General features: G+C 42.2%; 1 protein-coding gene across 2 annotated transcripts in view; it reads left to right on the top strand.

The window, feature by feature from the left end:
- Nucleotides 1–26,483, top strand: part of mapk8ip2 (mitogen-activated protein kinase 8 interacting protein 2) — a 42,126-nt gene that overhangs the window by 9,280 nt on the left and 6,363 nt on the right. Inside the window, exons 3-12 of one of the 2 annotated variants that reach the window (XM_078419623.1) lie at nucleotides 3,482–3,676; nucleotides 4,906–4,981; nucleotides 7,163–7,354; nucleotides 7,475–9,937; nucleotides 13,174–13,249; nucleotides 17,200–17,372; nucleotides 18,041–18,150; nucleotides 18,798–18,917; nucleotides 21,240–21,310; nucleotides 22,623–22,721. In XM_078419623.1, the coding sequence (XP_078275749.1) occupies nucleotides 3,482–3,676; nucleotides 4,906–4,981; nucleotides 7,163–7,354; nucleotides 7,475–9,937; nucleotides 13,174–13,249; nucleotides 17,200–17,372; nucleotides 18,041–18,150; nucleotides 18,798–18,917; nucleotides 21,240–21,310; nucleotides 22,623–22,721 (3,575 nt within the window). Of the gene's footprint in view, nucleotides 1–3,481; nucleotides 3,677–4,905; nucleotides 4,982–7,162; nucleotides 9,938–13,173; nucleotides 13,250–17,199; nucleotides 17,373–18,040; nucleotides 18,151–18,797; nucleotides 18,918–21,239; nucleotides 21,311–22,622; nucleotides 22,722–26,483 lie in introns of both variants that reach the window. The other variant, XM_078419622.1, reaches the window with a different exon arrangement.

Below are 26,483 nucleotides of genomic sequence, written 5' to 3'. Positions count from 1 at the left end.
GCACAGTACTCCAGCTGTGTAATCAGCACTCCGCTCGCTAAACATTTCTCCATCAAACAAAAATCCCCAAACTTTTTAACAGTGTGGTTCAGATATAAAAATCCTTCCACACTGCCACTATCAAACACAACCAGCATAGATATATCATAGGTTTCGTTATAGCTTTAAGCCACCCCTATACTGAGACATCATGTGCTTCCTCCGTTGTCAGATTAAGGCTGCCACTAATAATTTTTCAGAATCCTTTTTGGTCAGCAGCCACAAATCATTTGGTGAAGTCAATGGAACTAAATTTCAGAAGTAGAGTACAAGGGGCCAAATATGTATTTCTTCCTTGATAGCTCATCCATAGGATGATGTGCTCCCCAATATGGCAAACATTCTTCACTACTTCACTGGGAGAGTTGACCTGGATCAAGTACTAGCCATTCTCCCAAAAATAACCGGTCTTAAGACGATATAATTTCTTGAATTGTTGTTGATTACACATCCAGGAGAATTTCTGCTTAATAAAACATTGATGTATCAATAGCTCAGTGCAAAATGACATGGCCCCCAGTTCAATTCCCAGTATTAGTAGCCCAGCTTCCTTTCTCAGATGGCAGAGTCTTTATGCCTGTTCCCAATTAACAGTAATCCAGCTACCTGTCCTGCCCACAGTCTCCTGTTCCATTCCCGTTCTCAGTGACCCTGCTCCCTGTTCCATTGCCCAGTTGACAGCGGCCTAGCACCAAACAGAAATTCCCAGCCATCAGTGGTACAGGTTCATGGTGACAGTGATCCAGGCTGCAATCCCAGATAGATGATTGACCTTAAGTTAGCGTGACTCAGAAATGTATCATTTTACTGGGGTAATCGCAAAAGGAAACTATTTGTCACAGTAATTTCAGAACAGCTATAATTTGCATCAATTACGTGAATTACGAGCTCATTTTTCAGCCAAATAATGCCCTTCCATTCTGCCTGAAATATATGCAGCAGTACAGTGCAAAGGCAACAGTGAAATGGACATTTGTGCAAATGCAGAATGTTTTTACTGCTTAATTAAAAATGATTGCCAATTTTAACGGTACATGGTGTCTGTCATTGATAGAGTGAATTGATGAAGTGGTATTACTTTTCACAGTCGTTAGATATAGCACTTCATTGAGCCACATGTCCGAGAAGGATTAGGAGCTGTGCACTGGGTCCGTCAGCAGTTTCTGAGAAATGTGAATCATCCACTTCAGCACTACCTTTGTGCCACAACGGCTGGGCTGAACAGCAGTCTCTCTCGCCTCCTTTGTACATGACAAAAATAAATTAAATTAGAATTCAACATGAGGTAAGGTGGAATCATCACCACTGACGGAAACTGTCCTGTCTGGTTCAATGTTTGGTCGGGGCTGATAAAGCTGTTACCAGCCTATCTCTGCAGCTCTCACTCTCAGCCTCTTCATCCACCCCCACTCTCAGCATGTCCATTACCCTGGCAATAAGCAGATTGACTGAATTATTCATGGCCTGCAGGGCTCATTAGTGAAACAAGAACAGTCCCCCCTGGAGCTGGAGCTCCAGGCTGAGAATATTGAGTTTCGTCAGCATTGCTGATTCAGCTCATTGATTTCCCTCAGGGTCATCGTAAAACAAAGATTCCAAGCATTTTCTTCTTGGTTAAAGGGACTGGATTCTTTGAATCTGTCAAGCAAAGATTTGAATCCACCACAATAATCCCACAGATCTGAGGATTCCAGGTGATTTAAAGAACCCCCCCCCCCACCACCACCCCACCACACATGCTTCTCGGTCAGAAGTCTGAGAAAGCCGAGGTCGGTCAGCACTCAGGAAGATGAGGTCAGGGAATACAAGAGTAGGAGCGGACACTGATGCGATAGATATTATTGTATATCCATATCAAAGCTTGGGTATATTCAAGTGAGGAAAATAAATTTTGAAGGAATCCACTAAGGTTTTAAAGAGGTCTAAAATAACTGAACAGGGTATGCATGATGAGAAAGAAAAGTAGCAAATGAACCAAGAGAGGGAAGTTATTTCAGGTTTAGCAGGAGATCATGTGAAATGACAGCCAGTGGGAAGGAGATGCAGTGAAGTACAGACTATAGGAGAGGCATGAGTTGTAGAAGGGACAATTGATAATATACGGGTAAAATAAATCTAATATTTGACTGTGGAGGGAGCAACCAGATTGTGAAGAAATTGTTCATCTTGATGGCCTTGGTCTGATCATTAAAATTACTCCTATTTTGTAACCCACTCCTGAAAATTTAAGTGGCATTAATGTGTTATGCCATTTCATTTCACTCCCATTGATGCATCTGGCTAAATACTCTCATCGTCCATTTGGTGGGTAGGCTCAGGGCCGGATTAACATAGTAGCAAAAGTAGCATTTGCTATGGGCCCTGCCCTAGCTTAATCCGGCTCTGGGTAGGCTGTTCTGTGGAGAAATATTTCCACACCATCACAGTTTCACCAGGAAATCTATGGGCTCCAATAAACCCGTTGCCTTTGCTTCAGAAAATTGATTTCCATTAACCAGCAGTGAAATGCTTTTTGCTGCATGAGGAGATTGTAGATGACCTTAAAGTAGAAGCCACTTGACAAAGATCCCATCCACGCCTAAAGGTGCTTCACTTGTGGCTGTTTCACGATCCAAGTCTGCACTCTGCATCAACTCATCCTCAGCTTTGCTGCATCCCTTCCTTTACTAAATCACACTCATTGACCTTCACAGCCTAGCCATCTCCAAAATAGCATGGTTACAATGTTTAGATTCCCCGACAACCGTTTCCAACTCACTTTCTGCTTGAAACATATTACGGAATTTTTGTCTCAATGTGCTTTCTCCAACATATTACAGCCATATCCTTATTAGAATGAAAGTAATTTCAAGCTTCGAAGAGCATTTGCCCTATCATGTTCAGGGAAGCCAAAAAGAGGCATTCTGTCTCAGTCTGTAACATTGTGGGTTAGATGGCGTCAATTATTTTCCTATGCACATGAAACGTTCTTTGGGTTTCTGCACCCACTGCTCATTCAGACAGTTGATTCCGGCCATTTGACATTGGTCTGGTAAAAAGGTTTTGCTCCTCTCCTCTCCTTTGACATCACTTACATCTGTTCACTGAGTATTGGCCACTCTGGCAATGAAACCTGTCAATTATTTTCTTCCTTTCAGGACCTCTCACAATTTTTTTGCGTGTGATTGATCTCCCCTCGGCCTCTCTTGTTCCAAATCATTTTCCTCACAGCTAAATTACCTCACCTCTTCATAAACCTCCTCCAAGCCCCCGGTGTGGGCAGGTGGGACTGGTGTAGATGGGGCATGTTGGCCGGTGTGAGCAGGTGGGACTAGTGAAACATTGGCAGGTTTCCAATACCCCATTTTACAGATGCCACCGTCCCTGCACTGGTTTCTCATGTACTCATTTCTATATTCCTCTTTGTTGTTGCCTGAAGCATTCTCTGCTGTGTCTTTTCTAGGACTGCTTGATGTTGGATGTGAAGGGCGCGCCACAGGCCGTGACAGAGATCTGCTCCTTCCAGGATGATCTACAAGAATTTGAAATGATTGATGACACTGACGACATGGAAGAACGAGAGTTGCTGCCCTCGCCCACTGCCCATCAGACCCGACCTACCACCTTAAACCTTGCCACACCCATCTCCCACTCACAGGTTGGTGAGAAACCAAACAGCTTCTAAAACAAATAATGATAATTATGATGGGAGATCATCGACGACAAACCAGCGCTGTGAGATATTAGGAATCGCCCACAGAGATTTTAAAATCTGATAGATGAGGGCTACACTGAATGTCGGTACTGGAACTGTGTCATGGAAACAAAGAGAACTTTGAGATCTCTCTCTGTGAAGTTAGCTCAATTGAGTTGAGGTGCTAAAATTTAATTTAAATCACCTCCTGCCAGGGAAGTCACCAAACTACCAAAGATTCTCGATCATTGTTCAGTGAACACCTCCACTCCTCCACCTCCCAGCACCCCCCCCCCCCCCCCCACCACCCCAACACCCCAAAATTGAACAATGGTGAAATACAGCTGGTCACAATGAAAGCTTAAAGAGGACATTTATGGGGGTAGCTTGTGCCTGATGATAGACTGTCACCAATGCCTTATATGAGTAGTAACAAGGAACTGCAGATGCTGGTTTATGATAGAAAGACAGAAAATGCTGGAGTAACACATACATAAGTGTTTCACTGAACGCTTGCGCTCAGTCCTCCAAGGCCGGAGTGATCTCCCAGTTACCAACCATTTTAATTCCCTTTCCCATTCCCGTACTGACCTTTCTGTCCTGGGTCTCCTCTATTGCCAGAGTAAGACCACATGGAGGAACAGCTCCTCATATTTTGCTCGGGTAGCTTACAACCCATAGGTATGAACATTGAATTCCCCAATTTTAGGAAACCTCTACAGACATCTCTCTTCCACCTCCCTTTCTCACCCCCAACACTCCCCCCCCCTTATTCCCCCCCCCCCCTACTCCCTAATCCTGGCTGACCTGGCCACCAGTTACTCCCCCACCCCCTCCATCAAAACTCCTTGAACTAGCTTCACAGTTCACAACAATGTAAACCTTTTGGGCTGAAACCTTTGTCTATCTCTAGTCTTTGTCTAACAATCTGCCTATCAGGGGAAACCCCCTCACCGGAGGTTATCTGTTCCTGACCGTGATTTGTCCGGCCCCTTCTTCCAGCTCTTTCAACTCCCCCCCCCCCTGCAATCAGTCTGAAGAAGGGTCCCGACTCGAAACGTTACCTATCCATGCTCTCCAGAGATGCTGTCTGACCCACTAATTTACTCCAGCATTTTGTGTCTACCTTGTATGAATAGCTAGAGAGATGTGAAGTTTTTGGCATTTGTCATAATTGTTCCTTTTATTTCCAGGATTCTCTCAATAACAATGCTAGTTTCTCTCCAAGGAAAGCTAGCTGGCAGGAAACAGTGCTCCATTCCTCTAGTGGTGAGTACCAATCTATTTCTAAAGTCTTTCCCAAATAATGGTTATAGATGGTGTTGAAGAGAGAGGGATCTACCTTTTGTATTTTTGTAATGGCTGAGCTTCACTTGGAATAAGATGAAACTTCGTCTTCCAATTCTGCTAACATCCCCTCACCTAGTACTGTTCGTAGAGAAATGGTTTAAGCTCCTATACTGTTATTCGATAGACCCCCATTCCACCAAAATCATTATTTTCATATATATCTGGATTGTTTGAGTTCTTTTTAGGACCAAAGGCAGAAATGAAGGATTTTGCATGGGACAGATCGCTGGAAGACTGCAAATGCTAGATATTTGCATTCAAATAAATCTGATAGTTACAGGTTAGTCAGACAAATGGCAGTGCTGGGTAAATGTTTAAAGATACGTCTAGAATAAAACAAGAATAGAAAAGAACATAGTTCGACACAGTGGCGCAGTTGTTAGAGCTGCTGACTTACAGCACCAGTGACCCGGGTTCAATCCTGACCTCGGGTGCTGTGTCTGTGTGGAGCTTCCACATTCTGGTGACTGCATGAGTTTCCTCCAGGTGCTCCAGGTTACCCCTCATCTCATATCCCAAAGATGTGTGGATTTGTAGGTTAAATGGCTTCTATATCGTGATCACGTTCTCATTTTGTAGTTTCCTAATGCCTTTGTTCCCCATGTCGCTGACCTGACCAATTTTATTTCCAACAGCACAATCCCACACTGTCTCCCATCTGATCTAGAAGGAAACCTGAGCAGGTTGTAAAATATGCTCCCTTCCATTGCACATGCACGAATGTTACAGCAATTTGTAATTTGATAATTAAAGTCACTCATCATTAAGGTGTGTGGTTCCAGCAATTTACACAAATTGCAATCAGACTCCAATTACATGGTTTTGAATAGCACATGTATATGCACTTGATATATTGCAACCAATATTTCGTCTCATGCAGCACCGTTTCATATTTATGCCATACACTGGTATCTTGTTTTATAGCGATCAGGATGCATTCCCAAGAATGAAAACACTACCAGACCTGGCAATAAAACGGCCCATTACAGCATTATATCTCCCCGTATAGATATGGCTCAAGATAGGAAGCTGCCCTTTATGCTGTTAGACAAAAGACAATACAATAGACAATATGTGCAGGAGTAGGCCATTCGGCCCTTTGAGCCAGCACCACCATTCAATGTGATCATGGCTGATCATTCTCTATCAGTACCCCGTTCCTGCCTTCTCCCCATACCCCCTGACTCCGCTATCTTTAAGAGCTCTATCTAGCTCTCTCTTGAATGCATTCAGAGAATTGGCCTCCACTGCCTTCTGAGGCAGAGAATTCCACAGATTTACAACTCTCTGAGTGAAAAAGTTTTTCCTCATCTCCGTTCTAAATGGCCTACCCCTTATTCTTAAACTGTGGCCCCTGGTTCTGGACTCCCCCAATATTGGGAACATGTTTCCTGCCTTTAACGTGTCCAACCCCTTAATAATCTTATGTTTCGATAAGATCCCCTCTCATCCTTCTAAATTCCATTGTTTACAAGCCTAGTCGCTCCAGTCTTTCAACATACGACAGTCCCGCCATTTGGGGAATTAACCTAGTAAACCTACGCTACACGCCCTCAATAGCAAGAATATCCTTCCTCAAATTTGCATGCTACTGTGCTGGGAACACACCCCTGCCTTCCTCTGGCACTCACAGGGCCAGAATTGCATGGAGTTTCTCAGGAACATTCACCCAACCCCCTTCCGCTCCACCCCTCATCTCTTGTGATTTGAATGTATCTTTATCTCTCCACCTCCCTTCAGTGTGTTTGCATTAAAGTGACCGAGTCATGAGAATGTGAATTTAAGGTTGACTCCAGAGACTTTAGTTCACATGGGTTGATGTTTCTGTGCAATATTGAAGGGTAAAGATTTCACATTTAGTAAACTTGGTGCCCTAACTAATTTAACTAATGTCAACAAACATCATTAATGCAGATAATCTGTTCATTTACCTCACTATTTTTGAAACAACATGCTCTGCAGACACTGACTGATGCACTTGATGCAGTAAAATAATGACTGCATTTCAAAAACCACTTGGACATAAAGCATTTTGGGACCTGAAATGATCCTAAATAATATATCCTTTCTTTCATTGAAGAACTTTATTTGTCATTACAGGTCATTTAACTCCTCCACATCAATGTATCCAAGACAGTGTCCATCCTGCTGGTTGGTGTTTGACTTCCCTTAACTCTGGGACACATGCCAATGGATCACCAGTAAAACACATGGAAACTGCAACAACACAGTCACCTTTGAAACCACTGCTATATGATTTTGAAGGAAATCGACGGGATACTCTGGAATACGGTAACAGCAAGGCTGACCAACTCATAGAGGATCATAATAAGAATGTTATATTGCCATCATTGCCATATCCGTCATTGCATGCAAACAAAGAACTCGCTAAACACTGTCTCTCTCCGACAGGGTCTTTTGGTTTTCATAGAAAGTCACCAAGCCCCTTCACGGAGATGGAACCAGGTCATGATGGCAATGTGCATCCAACTAATGCAGCAGACAATATAACATTAGCAAGTTCAGACACAGAGCCGGAACAGGACCTGACTGACAACAGCTCCATGGGACATTTTTGTCCTGATAGTAGATGCAACGAAACATACACTCTAGCCTCGGAACTGGGGATCAACATTGAGGTAGAAACTGATCACCACTTTGCTGCCACAAGCAAATGCCTATCGTCTTCCAACCTCAGCAACGGTTCCTGTACTCCTGTGTCTGATGCAGAGTTGGATCAAGAATTTGGGGTTGAGCTTGCAAGTAGACCAAACAGACCACATTCAGAGCAAACAACTTCTGTGACAAATCTTCTTGAAGGAATCGTTTTGAAATCCACTCCCACCACTGCAGTGAGTTCTTCTGCTGCCAACATGATCTCAGACTTGAACCCTGACCACATGACACCAGTGACTACTCACAACCATGCTCAACTATCTGGTTCCAGTAGTGACACAGCTTCTCCTTCCTCTGATCTGGGCATTGTGGCAGATCTCAACACAAAAAGTAGAAAAATGTTCATGCAATCATACCAAAGTGAGGACGGTGGTTCCTCTGGTTCAGACTCAGAACTGGAGGGGCTGGAAGAAAGACTTACCTGCAACAATAGTGCTGCATGCAACATGATTTCTTCCATCTCTGAAACAGAGTTAGATCTTACCAGTGAAAGCAGCAGTGGGAGGTCATCACACTTAACCAACTCGATTGAGGAAGCAAGCTCACCCAACTCTGATCCTGAGATTGATTGGGAAGGAGAAATCTGTACAGGAAGTGTAAAAGATCGATTGTACTCGATAAAGATGGCAAACAGTGCTAACACCAATTCTTTGAAACCAGTCGTCGAATGGAACCTTGAGAGTGGATTTGCAGTGAGATTTCACAGTGCAGTGCATCAAACCAATTCGGATATTTCCACAGAAATCACAGAGTCGGATCAAATAACTGACCTCATTACAGATGTCATTGATGGGTCTCTACAAAATGCCGATGAAGCTAAAGACCAGGTTATTTCACCAAAAGATTCGAAGTTCAGACCAGTCGGTCAGAATGAAGAGAGTGCCAGGCCAACGTATCTAGATATTGTTCCCAATCAAGGACTGTCTCGAGTTCCAACCCCTAAGTCACTAATGCTTGAGAATGAGGAAGAGAACAGCAATGATGAACTGAGTAATGATTCTGAGTCTTCATGTTCTGATCATGATTCAGATCCTGATCTCAGTGAAAGTTCTGACTCTCCTTGGCTTCTCAGTAACATGGTCAACACAATGATCTCACAAGGCTCGCATACTGTCAAAGACGATTACTGGCTGCAGACTAATTCATTCAGTGAGACTACTTCCTCATGCTCTGATATTGAGATTGAACCAGTCAATAATAGTGAGTTATTGCTCACTTCAGGCAATCAAGTCAACTCAGGTGGAGAAGCCTCTGAAGGAACAGATGTCAAATTAGTCAGAATGAGTAGAAACAATGATTTTGGTGACTCTATGTATTCAGAAGATGAAGAAAAAGAGAATGAAGGTGATGAACGAGAGTTAGAGCCAATGCCTGTTCATAGACCACCTGCACCCTACATGGCTTTGAGTAGTCCGCCCCACACCAAATTCCCAGCAGGAGATAATTGTGGGGTGATACTCACTCCAACAAGTACAGACTCCTGTGAAATGCAAGCAGAGCTCGATATTGATTTGAAGAACTGTTGCACAAATGAATGTGACCACACAGGAATCACATGGGCGACAGCTCCAAGCCCCACACTAAGTTTCAAATATGAGGAAGCAGTTGATTCCCTTCAAGGGGTGAAGCCATATGAGGATGACAAATCTCCAGGTTTCAGAGAAGAGCGAGAAGTTGCATCTATTCCAGAAGATGAGTTGATTGAACTCAGTAAATCTTCAAGATCTTCAGCCTGGGAGGTGCAGGTTGCATCAAACCCAGATAACAATGAAACTGACTCTACCAATAAATGCTCAAGTCCATTTTCTCTGTATAATGCAACTCCCAAAATACCCATATCATTTAGTGACCCGTCAAATGGACCTTTCAGCCTGAGGGAACTGTCTGCATTACACATGACGGGCAGCACACAGTTGGACCAATCACTGGCCTACGACTCCATCAAGTATACTCTGGTGGTAGATGAAAACACTACTTTGGATCTAGTTAGTTTGAAACGCTGCACATCTATTTTGAGCGATGACAGTGAGGTCTCAACGCTGTGTGACAACTGTGAGCTGGAGATGGACAATGAGTTTGGAGACTGCATGCAGAGACAGGATGTTGAGAATTCATCGGAGGATTCATCACCTGAAGCCGATACACAGTTTTCTAAAAAATTCCTCAATGTTTTTGTCAACAGCACTTCTCGATCTTCCAGTAAGCTGTTCTGTTTTATTGCAAGTTTCAGTATGTACAATATTACAGATCCATTATGGATCATATACCAATAGGTGTTCCCACATTGACAACCCATGTTACAAGTTAGCATAGTTTGCTGAATATGCCATATCATCCGTAAAACTATTTTTCTCCTCTGCTTAATGTAAATGTAGAGGGTTCTATGTGCTGGAAAAAAAGTTTAATAGAAACAATACTGACATACTCTTTCAGCTTCAATAATCTATTGAGACAGAGAGACTGCAGAACTCATGGTACAATCCACTTGTAACTGGGCTAACTGTGGACAATCGTAACCCAAGCAGAAATGAAGGCCTATTATGTGGTTAATTTCCTTGCTGCAGAATCATTTAACAATAATTTTGACAGAAGGTTGAAAATCATGCACAGTTTAGCCAGTATAAATGAGGAACTGTTTCCAGTGACAGTCGGGTCTAAAAGAAGAAGGCGCAGATTTTAAAAGATTTAGGTATATATGGGACTGAGGTGAAGGTATTGATGAGGAGATGGGTGTTGCATTGCAGTGTTTGGGGTTTGGATACAAGAATGACAGACAGCTATATTGATAGGAGTGGGAGTCGTTTAAAAGGATGTCTTTCAGCAAGAGTGGAGACATTGAGTATTTTAGCAGAGGATAGGGAGTGGGTGTTCAGGTGAGCACCAGATTTGTTGATTTTTATAATTAATTTACAGGATGTGGTGATGTCTGGCAAGACCAGCATTATTGTCATCAGGCTCTGCATTAGCTTCATGAATGCTGCAGTGCCTGTTAAGAGCACAGTGCTTCTACTGGGAATATCAGTATTGAAACCCATCAATGCAAAGTGGAGGGAGTGAATATTTCCAGATGAAAATGGAGTGCTGAGTTCTTGGGTGGGCTTTCCCTCAATGGTACTGACCTCTGCAATTGTTATTGGAGTGTAACAATACTCCAATAACTCAGCAAGTAATCAATCGCACTCTTGATTTGTGCTTTGCAGAGGGTGGAATGGCGTGGTAATTCTGGACTTCAATTACTTGGTGGGGATACCCAGACTCTATTATCGTAGCCACTGTAATTGTGACCGGGTAGGTTTCTGATAAATAGTGACCAGGGGTTGTCAATAGAAACAACCTAGGCAATGTTGAGCAATTTAGTCTTAATATCAAAGAAAGATAATATTTCCCTTTATGTCAGTGCAGAATTGATTTGCTTTTGGTTCCTGAGGTGAAGAGGTTGTCTAGTGAAAAGGGATTGAAGGACATTGTCCAATGTCCAATAAAGACATATTGCCAACTCCTGCTTTTATTTTTCAAGCATTTGTGTTCTTTATCAAAGCTAGTGATTATCAAGATGATAGGAAGGACATTGAAGGACATTGTCCAAGGTGAATGGGAAATAATCTCATTGGAGAATGCAAGATTCTTAGAAGAAGAAATGGAATCGAAGGGCTTGTGATCAGGGAACTGGAATATTATTTAGCACCTATCAGTGCTTATCAGAATGTTGTATTATTAATGCAGTCATGAGCTGCTTCGTGACCTGAGGAGATGCGAGCAGTTGAATATTGTGCAATCTTCAGTGAATCTGAACTGACGATCTGTAACAAAGCAGTTTAATATGTTTGGACATGTTTCAGGGTCCTGAGCAAATCCTGCAATGACGTTCTCGGGTTGAGATAATTGACCTCCATCAACAACAATTAACATCTTTATGATTGCAGCCAGTGGAGAGTTTTCCCTTTGATTCCCCATGATTTCATTTGTACTAAAGCTCCTTGGTATAACACTCATAAGATGTTGTCAATGTCAAAGAGTCACTTTTACCTGACCTCTGGAGCTCAGTTCTTTTATTTGTAAAAGACAATCACTGACGCCATAGTTCGTTTTCCACCTCTGCTTCTGGTATAATAAAGCAGCCCTTTTCTTTCATGCAGCAAGGTAATATTAAAGCACAGGCTGATAAATGGCAAGCAGCATTTAGCCTCAAGAGTTCCAGGTAGTGCCCAACTTCGACTGGTGATAGCCTTCCTATCATCTTGATAATCACTAGCTTTGATAAAGAACACAAATGCTTGAAAAATAAAAGCAGGAGTTGACAATATGTCTTTATAAGACTGACTATGAAGCAGTTTGGAGCCCGATGTATAAATGATGTGTCAAGGCATGGTCGGTGACATCCTCCATTATGTTCCTCAAGACTGAGAGCAAATCAATGGGAAGATAACCAACTTGATTGGCTGAGCAGACCAAGGGAAGGCAACTGAATTAGCGTTGCGTGAATTTTGGGGGAACTAGGTATAAGTGTATAGTTTTAACTGTGCTAATACAGCTTAGCTAGAGGATCGAATATTTCTATTCTGTTTTTTGCACAATTGATGGTCCAGTCCATCAATTTTAATGTGTGCAGTGCTCTGTTTCCCAACAGCATGAGGAATGAATTAAATTAGGCAAATAATGGTTTCAGTAGTTTGGGGTCCCCAGGAGTAGAGACAGATTACCGTATGCCATTACTGGGTGAAGATGATTTAAAGTGCTCCATTCTTTGATGACAAGAATAGGGCTAGAATATAAAAATAGGGATATAATGCTGAGGCTATATAAGGCACTGGTCAGACCGCATTTGGAGTATTGTGAGCAGTTTTGGGAATTTCTTTAGTCAGAGGGTGGTGAATCTGTGGAATTCATTGCCACAGACTGCCGTGAAGGCCAAGTCATTGGGTATTTTTAAGGTGGAGATTGACAGATTCTTGATTAGAATGAGTATCAAGGGTTATGGGGAGAAGGTAGGCGAATGGGGTTGAGGGAAAAATAGATCAGCCATGATTGAATGGTGGAATAGACTCGATGGGCTGAATGGCCTAATTCTACTCCCATGACGTGAATTTATGAGCTATTTGTTCCTCTGGTGTGATTTACTATGATTGACGCATGATGAAGACAAAGTTAGGGCAAGGAGATGTTACAGGAATTGGGATGTATGAGTAATAGAGAATGAGTGGGGCTTGGAATTGTAGTGGCAAATGGATGCTGTTCATTAAAATGAGGGGCAGCATCGCAATGGGGATGTTATTATATTGGGGTGCTGGATATTGATCTAGGGGGGTGTTTTTTTTATTACTGATGGTAGTTGTAAGTTGGTGGGATGGAAGTTAGTGGGAGGGGGTGGATGGGGGAGTGAACAGTGGCTGAGGCTCCTGCCTGTTTGGTGACCATGTGCTTTCTTACCTGATCAGGTACCGATTCTTTTGGCCTTTACTCATGTACAATAAATGGTGAAGAACGGGATCAGACTCATCGAGCAGTGTTCCGGTAAGAATTGGTTTAAACTGGAGGGAGATTCCGAACAGCGCTGTTGGCACGCAGCATCACTTACTTCAAACCAGAGTGCAGGATCACTGGGACAGGATGAGTCCAAACATACCTTTATTTTTATCATTGTTTCATAGCCAATAATAGTGACAATGTATTATGCATGATAACACAAGTTAGCCACCAAGGGCCACAGATTACGTGGTACGTGTTCTATTGGAGATCCCAAACACAGACTTGGTGAATACTCTGTTATACGTCAGATGAAAAGGACCAAATTCTCAATGCTCTCTTCCATATTTTATTTGTTGTGCAAACTTTATTATCCCAAGCTATGGAAAGTCTTTCTTTTGAGAAATTGCAAGAATTGAAAGTTTTATTTCCAGATTATTTTAGTTGGATTTTTATTTTCCAAGTATTGTGGTTGCCCCAATAAACTGGTATCCTGCTTAATACTGGTCCATGAAGCACCAGTCCACTGGTCTAGGTCCTCCAGTTCAAATACTGGCAGATATTGGCTCAGATTGTGCCACGATATTGGCAATCTGGCGCAAACCCTGCCGATACCCAATGTTGCTGTGCGATGCCATGCTGGGAATCTGGCTGGGAATCTGGCATCTGGCTTGCCCTCAACTGGTATTCCCCAACCAATGAATCACCCCAGAGCTCAATATCCTGCCTGTGCCCGCTTGGTGAGGGTGAGATCTGGGTCCAACCCTGGCCTGCACAGTGAGGACTGAACAGATAGCGGCTGCTCCTTGTGTCAACTGACTGCCCACATCCTATGGCTTCTCTCATTAACTCGTGATGGAATCTGCTGCCTCTTGACTCTCATTATAGACAATAGACAATAGGTGCAGGAGGAGGCCATTCGGCCCTTCGAGCCAGCACCGCCATTCAATGTGATCATGGCTAATCATTCTCAATAAGTACCCCGTTCCTGCCTTCTCCCCATATCCCCTGACTCCGCTATCCTTAAGAGCTCTATCTAGCTCTCTCTTGAATGCATTCAGAGAATTGGCCTCCACTGCCTTCTGAGGCAGAGAATTCCACAGATTGTTCGCTTGTGATTTCTCCATGGTAACAAGCTCATTAGTGGTAAGTGGTCATGGAGCTCAGCACCACAGAGAGATCTCTGGGCTTGGGTGAGCTTTACAGCCAAACAGAGAAATTGCAGGCAGCAGCTCTCACCATGTCCAACAAGAGGTGGTGGTTGAGATTAGATTTGTTAGGTTGCAATTAGCCAGACTGGATTTGTTCTTTTTTGTGGTATTATTGGACAGATTCCAGTGTTGCAAATATATTGGAAAAGCTTGAGTAGAGGTGAGGCCTGATCTCTGGCAAGGAGAGATTTTCTAGTCCACCACCAAGGGGATAAGCAAATTGAGACTGGGCCTTGAACTCCTGTTATATATGTTTTTTCAGAGGTAAGTTAAAAGGTTCCCATGTTTAGCATGGGACTAGCGTCAGTCTGTGATCTTTCTCTCTTCTCTGGGTCTCTTTACTTTCATTCTTTTCACCATCCAATACTTTCCAGATGAAGCAACAATTTACATGTACCACTTCCATTCACAGTTCACAATGTGGTCTCCTTTGTATTGGAGGCCCCAAACACAGATTGGGTGAATACTCGGTGGAAAACCGCCATTTAATCAGAAAATTAAGCTGGTGTTTTCAGTCAACAATTGCTTTAATTCTCTGTACCATTCCCACTCTGACCTCTTTGTCCTGTGGCTCATTTTCCGTTTCATTAAAGCTCGGTGTAAATTTGAGGCACAACACCTCTTTTTTAGCATTCAGGGCACAACACTGAGTGCCAACAAATTCAGATAATGATTCTACCTTTTCCATTTTACCCTCCTGTAGACGCACCTTTCATTTCTTTTCACCATCCCTCAGAAAGCAAATCAGTCTTTGTGCATCGAGACCTAAATCACAGCCATAGGCTGAAAATCACAAGCAAGTTCAAGCCATGCAGTAACTTTCTCCAATAAGACACTGGCTAATCTTGCCATTACCCTGGTGAAATCACCCACTATTAATACTTTGAGGTTTATCATTGAGCAGAAACTTACTAGATCAGGTGCATAATTATTGTGGCTGTTACAGCAGAGATCTCTCAATGAGTGACTCACCTCCTGACATCCCAAAGCCTTCCCACATATAGACAATAGACAATAGACAATAGGTGCAGGAGTAGGCCATTCAGCCCTTCGAGCCAGCACCGCCATTCAATGCGATCATGGCTGATCACTATCAATCAGTACCCCGTTCCTGCCTTCTCCCCATACCCCCTCACTCCGCTATCCTTAAGAGCTCTATCCAGCTCTCTCTTGAAAGCATCCAACGAACTGGCCTCCACTGCCTTCTGAGGCAGAGAATTCCACACCTTCACCACCCTCTGACTGAAAAAGTTCTTCCTCATCTCCGTTCTAAATGGCCTACCCCTTATTCTCAAACTGTGGCCCCTTGTTCTGGACTCCCCCAACATTGGGAACATGTTATCTGCCTCTAATGTGTCCAATCCCCTAATTATCTTATATGTTTCAATAAGATCCCCCCTCATCCTTCTAAATTCCAGTGTATACAAGCCCAATCGCTCCAGCCTTTCAACATACGACAGTCCCGCCATTCCGGGAATTAATCTAGTGAACCTACGCTGCACGCCCTCCATAGCAAGAATATCCTTCCTCAAATTTGGAGACCAAAACTGCACACAGTACTCCAGGTGCGGTCTCACCAGGGCCCGGTACAACTGTAGAAGGACCTCTTTGCTCCTATACTCAACTCCTCTTGTTACGAAGGCCATATATATGACATGTGAACACAAGGCAGGAATAATTTGTTCATGTATAGCTCTGACAACACTGAAGAAGCTTGAGATCATTGAAGGCAAATTAGCCTGCTTGATTGATACTCCATCCCCCTCAAACATTAGTTTCCTCTGCCACTGGTGCAGCGAGGCTGTGGTGTGCACCATGAGCAAAATGCACGGCAGTTACTCACCTGCACTAGCTCCAACATTTCTCTAAATTGTAAAGTCTACCATTAAGAAGGACAGGGGCAGCAGATGCATGGAGATATTTGCAGATGAGACCATCATGATTTGGAAACACATTGGTGTTCCCTCATCATCACTGGATCCAAATCCTGGAACCTCCTACAACAGCACTGTGAGAGTAACTGCACCAGATGGACTGCAGGTTTCAAGATGATGGCTTCCAGCCATCTTCTCAAGAGCAGGGCTTGGGCAGTAAAGACTGGCTTTGCCATCATTGTTCACATTCCTAAAAGTGAATGAGTAAAAAAATTATCATCTTTTTTTTACCCGAGACCATTTTCCTTTTGTGATATAATATCTCCTACCATCACCTTATCTCAGTCTTCCTTCTTTTTGTTCTTTCCTCTAATATTTGCTCCAATTTTTCCTATTACTTGTTGCATGAATCCTGTCTACATACTTGCTAACTGCTTCCAGTATTTCAGTTCTAGTGATTGAAGAGTGATTTACAGATTCCAAATCTTAAATATATATTTAATATTCTCAAAGTTCCATGCCCCTGTTTGAGTCTGTGTTCTTTTAATTACTAGTTTAGCATTGGACCCTATATTCTAGATGAATCTGACCAGCACAAATAATCACTATTCTCTCTGAGTTGTCCTTTATTGTTTGTAGTTCACAGCTATGTTGGCTTTGATCCTCCTTATGACCAGACATATTGAACACTGAACCTACTTATACACTAGGTTAACTTCATCCTTGGGTCAGGTGAATGCTGTTTATCGATTCTACCCATAATGTAATTAATGATCAGAATGTTCCTGTATGCCGAACATTATGTGCCACTTATTTAAAGTTCATTCATTGTTACTGTGTGAATTGCACACATTTTACCATGTTACTTCCAATTTCCCTGCTCTGGATCTGACCATCTTCCTGTTCTCTACAGGTTTATACCACGGCACCAGGATGAGTTGGAATTAGATGTTGATGACCCATTATATGTTGAAGAGGAGGAGGATGACTACTGGTACAGAGGCTACAACATGAGGACAGGAGAACGTGGAATCTTCCCAGCATACTATGCACATGAAGTTGTCAATCAGGCCAAGGATTTTCTAGGTAAGTCTAAAAGTGAGACATTCCGGCCTGGTGAATGAAGACGTGTGAATATTTCCTGTGTAGATGTGAACATTTGCTGCTTAGTTCACTGTCCTAAATTCTTGAGCAATATAGAGAGAACAAAGCACAGTATTTTCAGATAGAGAGCTTTTCAAGCCAGACAGTAAAACATGGAATGATTTGTGATGCTGTTATTGATATCATACTTTATTGGTTACATATACGATACGATATGATATGATGGAACTGTATTTATCTGCCAACAGTCATAAAAACACATCCTGACTTGGACTTTTAGAGCTGGTCCTTCAAATTCCATTGGGTTTAAATTCTAAAACTCCCACAATAAATATCAAAAAATTATCATGCATATTAGCCTATCCTTTTGTAATAATTGTAATGATTTTGTTAAAATAAATTGACATAAAATACATTTCCAATTCCTTTTAATGCACTCCTCCCTCCTGTTAATTGCAATATCTTGTACCATGACGGAGGGCATCAATTGCGAAGGTGTGAATGGGTGCATTTCTTCTGCCCAACATCCTGGTCAGCTGAAGCCACTGTCTCAGCAACATCGCACAGCAGTGTCCCTCTTTGGAATAACCTGTTTGGCCACTGTTAGGCTGGCCTTAGGCTAACTCATTCTCTGGTATGTGTTGATTCAGGGATAAAGAGGAGTAGCATCTGGGTGGAGAAGTTCAATGTGCAGTTCCTGGGATCTGTGGAAGTGCCCTATCACCAGGGAAATGATATCCTGTGTGCTGCGATGCAGAAGGTGAGGAACAATCTTTGTTGTGGGAAGGAAATAATTGTCTTTATTGAGAAAGGTAGGTGAAGAGCGAGTTCATTATTCAGATCATTAAACTTAAAGTAAGTGCAAGAGGCACATCAGAATCGTGACGTGTGACATAGAACTAGGGTCAAGAGTTTATCTAAGTTATGCTAATTTGGGGGTATGGTCTTTCAGAGCTGATCACTACACTATCCTCTGTAGATATGTCCTTGTTCAATTTCTGGGGTCTGGATGTTTGATAAAGTGTACTGGTGAATAAATCTGAAAAGCAAATGGAATATGTAAATAAAGGAGGATGGGAGTTTAAGGTTGTTACTTGACAAATGGTGAAGAAAGGGGGGGAGAGAAATCCATCCCAGGATGAGGAAGATGGCCAATGCAAATATCAACAGATACTGCAACAGATTTTACTTTCTTGTTATCCCAGGAATGCAGCAGCCTGGTGACAGATCTGGTTGAGCTCAGCTCAGAAATGTGTTCATCTGCTACTCAAGCTGTGATTCTAACCGGGGCTTCCACCAAAGCAGGATAATATTAGGTTTTAACATTGTCTGGGATAATAACTGGTTTAAAGTTGCAACAAACTAATACATAGATCTAATATTAATTTCAACCTCGTCTTTTTGCAGATTGCTACAACTAGAAAGCTGACAGTTCACCTGCGACCTCCTGCAAGTTGTGACTTGGAGGTCAGCATTCAAGGAGTGAAGTTAGCAATGAGTTTGAATGAGTATGGATTAGAGGACAAGGTAAGGCAATTAGTTTATCTGATAAAGCACTCTTGTCTTTGTGTGCACCTGTTATCCTACCTTCTTGTCTCCCTATCTATAAATAGTTATAGAGTCAAACATCATGGAAACAGGGCCTTTGGCCCAACTGGTCCATGCCAACCTAGATGCCCCACCTAGACGACCTAGCTAGTCTAATTTGCCCGTGTTTGTCCCATATCCCTCACAACCATTCCTATTCATATACCTGCCCGTGTCCTTTAAATGCTGTAATTGTACTTGTCTCAACTACATCCTCTGGCAGTTCATTCCATTTACTCACCACCCTCTGGGTGAAAAAGGCCCCTCAGAAGTCTCTGAAAAATACTTCATGCCCCCTAAAGTCCTTGCCTGCCCAACCTCTCCCTGTACGTCAGCCCCTCAAGTCCTGGCAACATCCTTATGATGCACTGTTTTTCAGCTTAATGACATCCTTACCAATGCAGGGTGACCAAAACTGAATACAGTATTCCAAATGGGGCCTCATCAACATACTGTGCATCTGTAACATAATGTCCCAACTTCTACAGTCTATAATTCATGAATTTACGATTGAGGAACAAGTCCATTGACAGAAAGCAAAAGAAGCACTATATAAGCACAGGATGTTGCACTCTATCATGCCCGTTCCATTTCCCATACTTCTGCTTTTGTCACTTTAGATTCCATTTGTCCTCCTCATCCATCCTTTCAGCATCTTCATTCTGTGGATCACCCTCCTCCATTTGTACCATCTACTCTGTCATGCCACTGCCAAACATTCTTCTCCTCTGCTCTTTTTTCTGTATTCCTGGCAGGTGTTATCTCAGAAACATTCTGGTTCACTTTTATCTTCACTAGCAACCCCTTGTTCACTCAGGACCATTTCACTGCAAGTGCTGGAGATGCAATGCTTATTGCTTTAGCTCCTCCCTTATGACCACTTAGGCTCAAACACACATTCTGTAGAAGAAACAATTTACTTATAGTCAGTCATACAACATGGAAACAGGCCTTTCGGCCCAACTTGCTCATGCCGATCCAGATGCCCCATCTACATTAATCCCACCTGCCCATGTTTGGCCCGTATCCTTCTAAACATTTCCTATCCATACATCTGTCCAAATGTCTTTTAAATGTTGCTATATATCAAATGTTGTGATGGTATAAGTTAGATTTATGCACATTCTTCTGCATTAGACGGATTCTCTCTGTTCTGTCTAGAAGTGGAAGCCAAACCTTTGGGTTAGTTCAATTCTTCATCCCATTTGCACTTCAATCTCTGTCTTTGGTCTCCTACGTCATACCATTGAAGCTCAACCTAAGCTGAGAAACAACACCTCTATCATTCAAGATTCTACATTGAGTTTAACAATATAAACCGTTATCTTTTTAGCAGGACAGAGAAGAGTTCAAAATCATGCAAGTTATCAGTAGCAAGAAAAGGGAGTGGTGGAGAGGATATCTGCAATAGATAGTGGCCAAGGGACTATGCATAACCTGAGTGATAGTTGAGAGAAGGTGGCGAAGACATTTAATTTTAGCTGATATATCAGATGAATGAAAACTGAGGGGGAAAAAATTCCCACTGGAGCTGTGGGACAAATCATTGACCTGAAAACAATTCTGCTTTCCTCTCCATAGATGCTTCCTGCCCTACTAATTATTTCTAATGTTTACTCATTTTTATTTAAAATTTCTAGCAAGTGCAGTTTTTTGCTTTTGGACCTGAAACATTAACTCTATTTCACTCTCGCCCCTAAAGTTCTGTGACTTGCTGGTACCAGGATTCTCTGTGTTTATTTCAGAATCCAGCATCCGTTGTATTCAGCTGATGCATCCACAGTAAAATAGTTTATAAACATTTACATTCAATTGACTAGATTGGCCACTTCAATGAGAAACAAAATGGATTCATACTTTGGCAAACATCATTATCCTTGGCAAGAAAATGCCAAGCTGGTGAAGGAGAATTGTAACAAACATTCAAGGCTTGGAATGATCCTAACTTCTACCTGCTCCCCACATATCTTTCAGTTGCAACAATAAGAGTGAATGAATAATTGGAAATGGCAACTTTGGGTTAATGCTGAATATTCCTTCCGAATTCTATGCATCAAGGCTAAATCTGATAATCAACCAAATCAAAATATTTAGGACACATTCCTTTTTGCTATATTCTGCTGAGTGGGGTGCATATCATCCATAGGATTGACAGTAGACATTGATTGTATGTTTCATGATTGATATTAGTGGTGGGTTGGACAGATGTGGCAATGGGATAGTGTTCTGAATTATAACTATCTGATCTTCTTTTTCTCTCAGAGTGAAAGATGCAGCCATTTTTTCCAAATGAAGAACATTTCATTCTGTGGATGTCATCCTAAAAACAGCTGGTAAGAATCAAGGTTAATTTATTAACTCCTGATCTTAAACTTGTTCATTTTATTGTGCCTAACGCCACATCCTCTGACTCTTCTATTGCCATCAACCTGGCTCTTCTTTCTGAGTCTCATACTTGTAATTTATTCTAATTTAGGGCGTTAGAAATATACTCACTGACTTAGAAAGACTGCCATGTTTTTCTCATTTAACAATCTATGCACTTGATAGTAATTGAACATGAAAGATTATAAAAACCATGGACCATCAAAAAGACTTCTGATTAGTGATTGGTTTTGCTATATCCATTAGTTGGCGGTATATTAAAATCATTGATCATCTCACTTGAGCAGTTCAGCATCAGATGTTGAACCACTGAGGCTCACATGAACCATTCTACATTTCATTCCCATTGATTTTACAGAGAAAGATTTCTAATATGGAAGCTCTTTTTTGTTTTTGATGTCCTCTTCACTCACTGGTTTTTTTTTCTGATAACCACAGTCTTTACCAATTTATTCATTTTTAATTCACATTCTAAACTTGACTGTTACATTTTTGTTTGTTTTTGTTGTATTTGATATTTTATTGGTTTAAAATTGACTGAGTTAGAAATGGGTTCAACATCACATTGTGTGTGAGGACTAACAAAGAACATATAGTTTAATGAGTTGGACGACCATTCGTGACTCACTCCTGTGTGGAGTACCTTTCACAACCTTGAGATGTTCCAAAGCACTTCAGAGCCAATGAAATACTTTTGAAATGCATTTAATGTAATAGGAATCACAACTGCAAATTTATAAAGAACAAGCTCTTAGAACCAGCTGTGAAGTAATTAGATAATTAGATGCTCTGTCTTTTTTAATTGTTGATCATTGTGGGACAAATTTTGGCATCAGAACAGAGTTTTGGGTATGTGTTTATCTTTCTGTGTAAATCCCTGTCTTTTAATTGCAAGTTATATTTCTGTTCCTTTTAATATATCCCTTTTAACAATCCACTACACGCCTGAATGCATAGCTTCAACGTGGCTGCTCATTATCCCCCAACCAGCCTGCTTTTAGTATAATTCAGCTGGTTAGCAGGCACTTTAGAATCCTGCTACTTTCAGTGTTGATGTGTATTCAGATTAAAATTGGGGGTGATTATAAAATGGGCACCTGATCCAGGTGCCCAATGCAAGTTGTGCTAATTTGTCTATAATGAAAGATTATTTCCAGAATCCCTCTATTGTACAACCAGTAACATTGCAAAATCACAATGCCATGTCCACATTCTCTGCACTGCTGTTCCGTATCTTTAATTGTATTGCATCTCTTTCAGCTACTTCGGATTCATCACCAAACACCCAGTGGTGAATCGCTTTGCTTGTCACGTGTTTGTATCTGAGGAGACCATGCGTCGTGTCGCTGAGTGTATTGGGTAGGTGCCATAAACAGTCACTGAAGCTGAGATGGTGATGGGGTGTAGAGGGAAAACAAAAATAGGCGATTCTCCAAATTTAAAGTGTTATTGAAACTTCCTTGGAATTCTTCCAATCAAACCTCCGTAGCTTTTTAAAAATCCTGAAAATGCTCATGTAAAACTGAAGCTTATGCCAATGGCACAGGTTATTCACCTGGCCAGAAGTCTCCTTCCTCCAAGTGATCTTCAGAATGGTGTGGGAAACCGCATGACCTGTGTCAGAACACTTTCTTGGAGTGAGAAAGCCAAATAGGAAGTTGAGTGGAATGTTGAACAATCCTGGAACATTTGGATTACAAGGACACCAACATCAAATTCCTATTTTTCGACAATAGCTCCACCTTCAACACCATAATTCCAACGAAACACATCCCCAAACTCCTGGACCTAGGAGTCAGCACTTCACTCTGCAACTGGATCCTCGGCTTCCTGAACCATAGACCAATTATTAAGAATAAGCAAGGAAACATCCTGCACGATAATTTTCAACGCTGGTACCTCACAAGGATGTTTTGTCAGTCCCTTACTCTACTCCCTATACATTCAAGACTTTTACAAGTTTGCAAACAACACCATCATGGTGAATTGGATCTCAAACAATGACGAGACACTAGTACCAGAAGAAGATAGAAACCTTAGCAACATGGTGTCAAGACAACAACCTCTCCCTTAATGTCAGAAATCCAAAGGAACTAATATTTGACTCCAGGAAACTAGGTGATATGCAGAAGTGGAGATGGTTGAGAGCTTCAAGTTCCTGGGTATGAATATCATCAATAATTTGTCCTATCCAATCACTTTGTTACAGCCAAGAAAGCAAACAAACACTTCTACTTCCTTGGGCGACTAAACAAATTTGTCATGTTTCCAATGCCTCGTACCAATTTCTATAGACGCCCTGCAGAAAGTATCCCACTGGATGCATCACAACTTAGTATCCCACTGGATGCATCACAACTTAGTATCCCACTGGATGCATCACAACTTAGTATCCCACTGGATGCATCACAACTTAGTGTGGCAACTGCTTTGCCCAAGACTGTAAGAAGTTGCAAAGAATTATAATGCAGCCTGGTCTATCAGACAAACCAAACGTCCCCTCCCCTTCCCACCATCCCACCTACGACTCCTACTACACTTCAGGATGCCTTGGAAAAGCAGCCAACAAGGAATATTTACATGGACAATAAGGCCATTCCCTCCTTCCCGCTCCAGCCAGGCAGAAGATACAAAAACTTGAAAATATGTGTCACCTGATTCAGAAATAGCTTCTTACGTTTTTCTTGTCATGTGTACAGTGAAAGGCTTTGTTTTGCATGCTGTCAAAAACATATCAGACATACCATACTTGAATACAATCTACGATAGACACAAAGTGCTGGAGTAAGTTAGCGGGTCAGGCAGCATCTCTAGAGAAAAAGAATGGGTGACGTTTCAGGTCGGGACCCTTTCGGAAGGGTCCTGACTTGAATCGGCACCCATCTTTTATTTCCAGTAATGTTGCCTGACTCGCTGACTTACTCCAGCACTTTGTGTCTATCTTCAGTATATACCAGCACCTGGAGTTCCTTTCTACACATGAATACACCCCCCTTCCCTTCGAAACCCGACCATCCCCCCATGGTACCTTTCCTCCAAACACACATCATCCTGCCACAGAGCCTTGCTCCACTCCTCTCCCTCACTCTGACCCCAACCGCTACCTCTGTCAGGTTTTCATCATGCCCCCCGAGCCTCCCTCTTTCTGATGCAGAACAGTCAGTCCTCAGCAAAGGCCTTATCTTGAAACCCCCAAGCCTACACCTCAACAAGTTCCGAGCCTGCTATGATGTTGAGCTCTTCTTCTCCCTCCTCCACATCCAGGCCTTTTTTTCGGTTAATGTATCCTCACCACTCAGTGACAACCCCTTCTCTCATCTCCAACAAAGCAGAGATGCTGCCTGACCAGCACTTTGTGTGTTTTTTCAAGTACAATGGATAGAACAAAAGTCCGATATAGAGTCCAGAATATAGTTCTCAGCATGTAGCGAATCAGTTCCATAGGCAAAGTCTAATGTCCACAAAAGGGGTAGGGTGAATCAGACAGTACCCGAACTTATGGAATGACCGTACAGAAGCCTAATAACAGAGAAGCTATTCTTAAGTCTGGTGGTGCACACTTTCAAGCTTCTACACCTTCTGCCAGATGGGAGCAAGGAGAATGAATGACTGAGATGGGATGATTTTGATTATATATTGGTTGTTTTTCCAAGGCAGTGTGAAGTGTAGATGGAGTCAATTGTGGGAAGATTGCTCTGTATGGTAGAGTGAGCGACATCTACAATTCTCTGCACTTTCTTGCAGTCTTGGGCAGAGTGTTCCCAAGCCAAACCATGATACAACCTGACAGTATGTTTTCTATGGTGCATCGGTAGACATTTGTAAGAGTTGTGGGAGACATGCCAGATTTCCTCAGTCTCCTCAGGAAGTAGAGACGTTGGTGTGCCTTCTTGGCTGTCACATCAATGTGGTTGGTACATGGATCGTTGGTCATATTAAAGCCAAGGAATTAGAAGCTCTCAACCTTTTGCAAGACTTTTGCAAGATCAGCACCATTGATGCTGATTGGGGCATGTACCCCACTATGCTTCCTGGTCAATAACTAGCTCCTTCATCTTGCTGATGTTGAGGGAGACATCATTGTCCTGCCACCATGTTACTAAGTCCTCAATCTCCTTCCTGTACTCCTTTTGATCATTGTCCATGATTTGGCCCACCACAGCAGTGTTATCTGCAAACTTGTAAATGGCGTTAGACACAAATTTGGCCACACAGTCGTGAGTGTACCGGGAGCAGAGTAGGGGGACTCAGAATACATCCTTATGGGCGACCTGCGTAGAGAATTATTGTGGAGGTGGTGTTGTCACCTATCCTCACTGATTGTGGTCTGTGGATCAGAAAGTTGAGGATCTAGTGGCAGAGGAGGATGCTGATTCTTAGGTCCAGGAGGTTGGAGATGAGTTTGGATGGGATTATACTGTTGAAAGCAGAATTTCAGTCAATAAATAAGAGTCTAACGTAGGAGTCCTTGTTGTCTAGGTGTTCCAGATATAAGTTTAGGGCCAGGGAGATGCAGTGGTCCAGTTGTGATGGTAAGCAAACTGCAGTGGATCTAGGTTGGCTGTGAGGCTGGAGTTAATGTCCGCCATCACCAGTCTATCTTTCCTGCTGTTACCAGACTACTGAACAATCCTCTCATAAGCAAAGGTGTACCCCTGATCTCCCAGCCTATTTCATTGCAGTCCTTGCACTTTTATTAACCACACTTTCTCTGCAGCTGTAATATTATCATGCTGTAACACTACATTCTGCATTCTGGTTATTTTTCTACTTACACCACGTACAGTATATGGCTTGATGTTGTGGCATTATTTGACAGGGCAGCACACGAAATATTTTTTTTGTCACTATATCTCTGTGCGTGTGGCAATAATAAACCAATTACCAATAGTAAACCAATACCAATATAATTAACATTTATGAGGAGCTAAATCAAAGTGAATAGGAAGGATTTATCTCCTTTAGCATCAAAACCAATAGCACGGAGGGTTAGATTTGTAATTAGAAGGGAGTTAAGGAAAATAAGTACCTTGATAAACAAATGTGATGTAACTTGCTGGGCTTCACAGTGAAGGTTTGAAAGTAGGAATAAGCTTTATGGCCATCTGGATGGACATGATG

Source organism: Rhinoraja longicauda, chromosome 23 (genome assembly GCF_053455715.1).
Source record: "Rhinoraja longicauda isolate Sanriku21f chromosome 23, sRhiLon1.1, whole genome shotgun sequence".
NCBI classification, from domain to species: Eukaryota; Metazoa; Chordata; class Chondrichthyes; order Rajiformes; family Arhynchobatidae; genus Rhinoraja; species Rhinoraja longicauda.
Note: the sequence above shows the minus strand (reverse complement) of the source record. Positions and strands in the feature narration are given on the sequence as shown.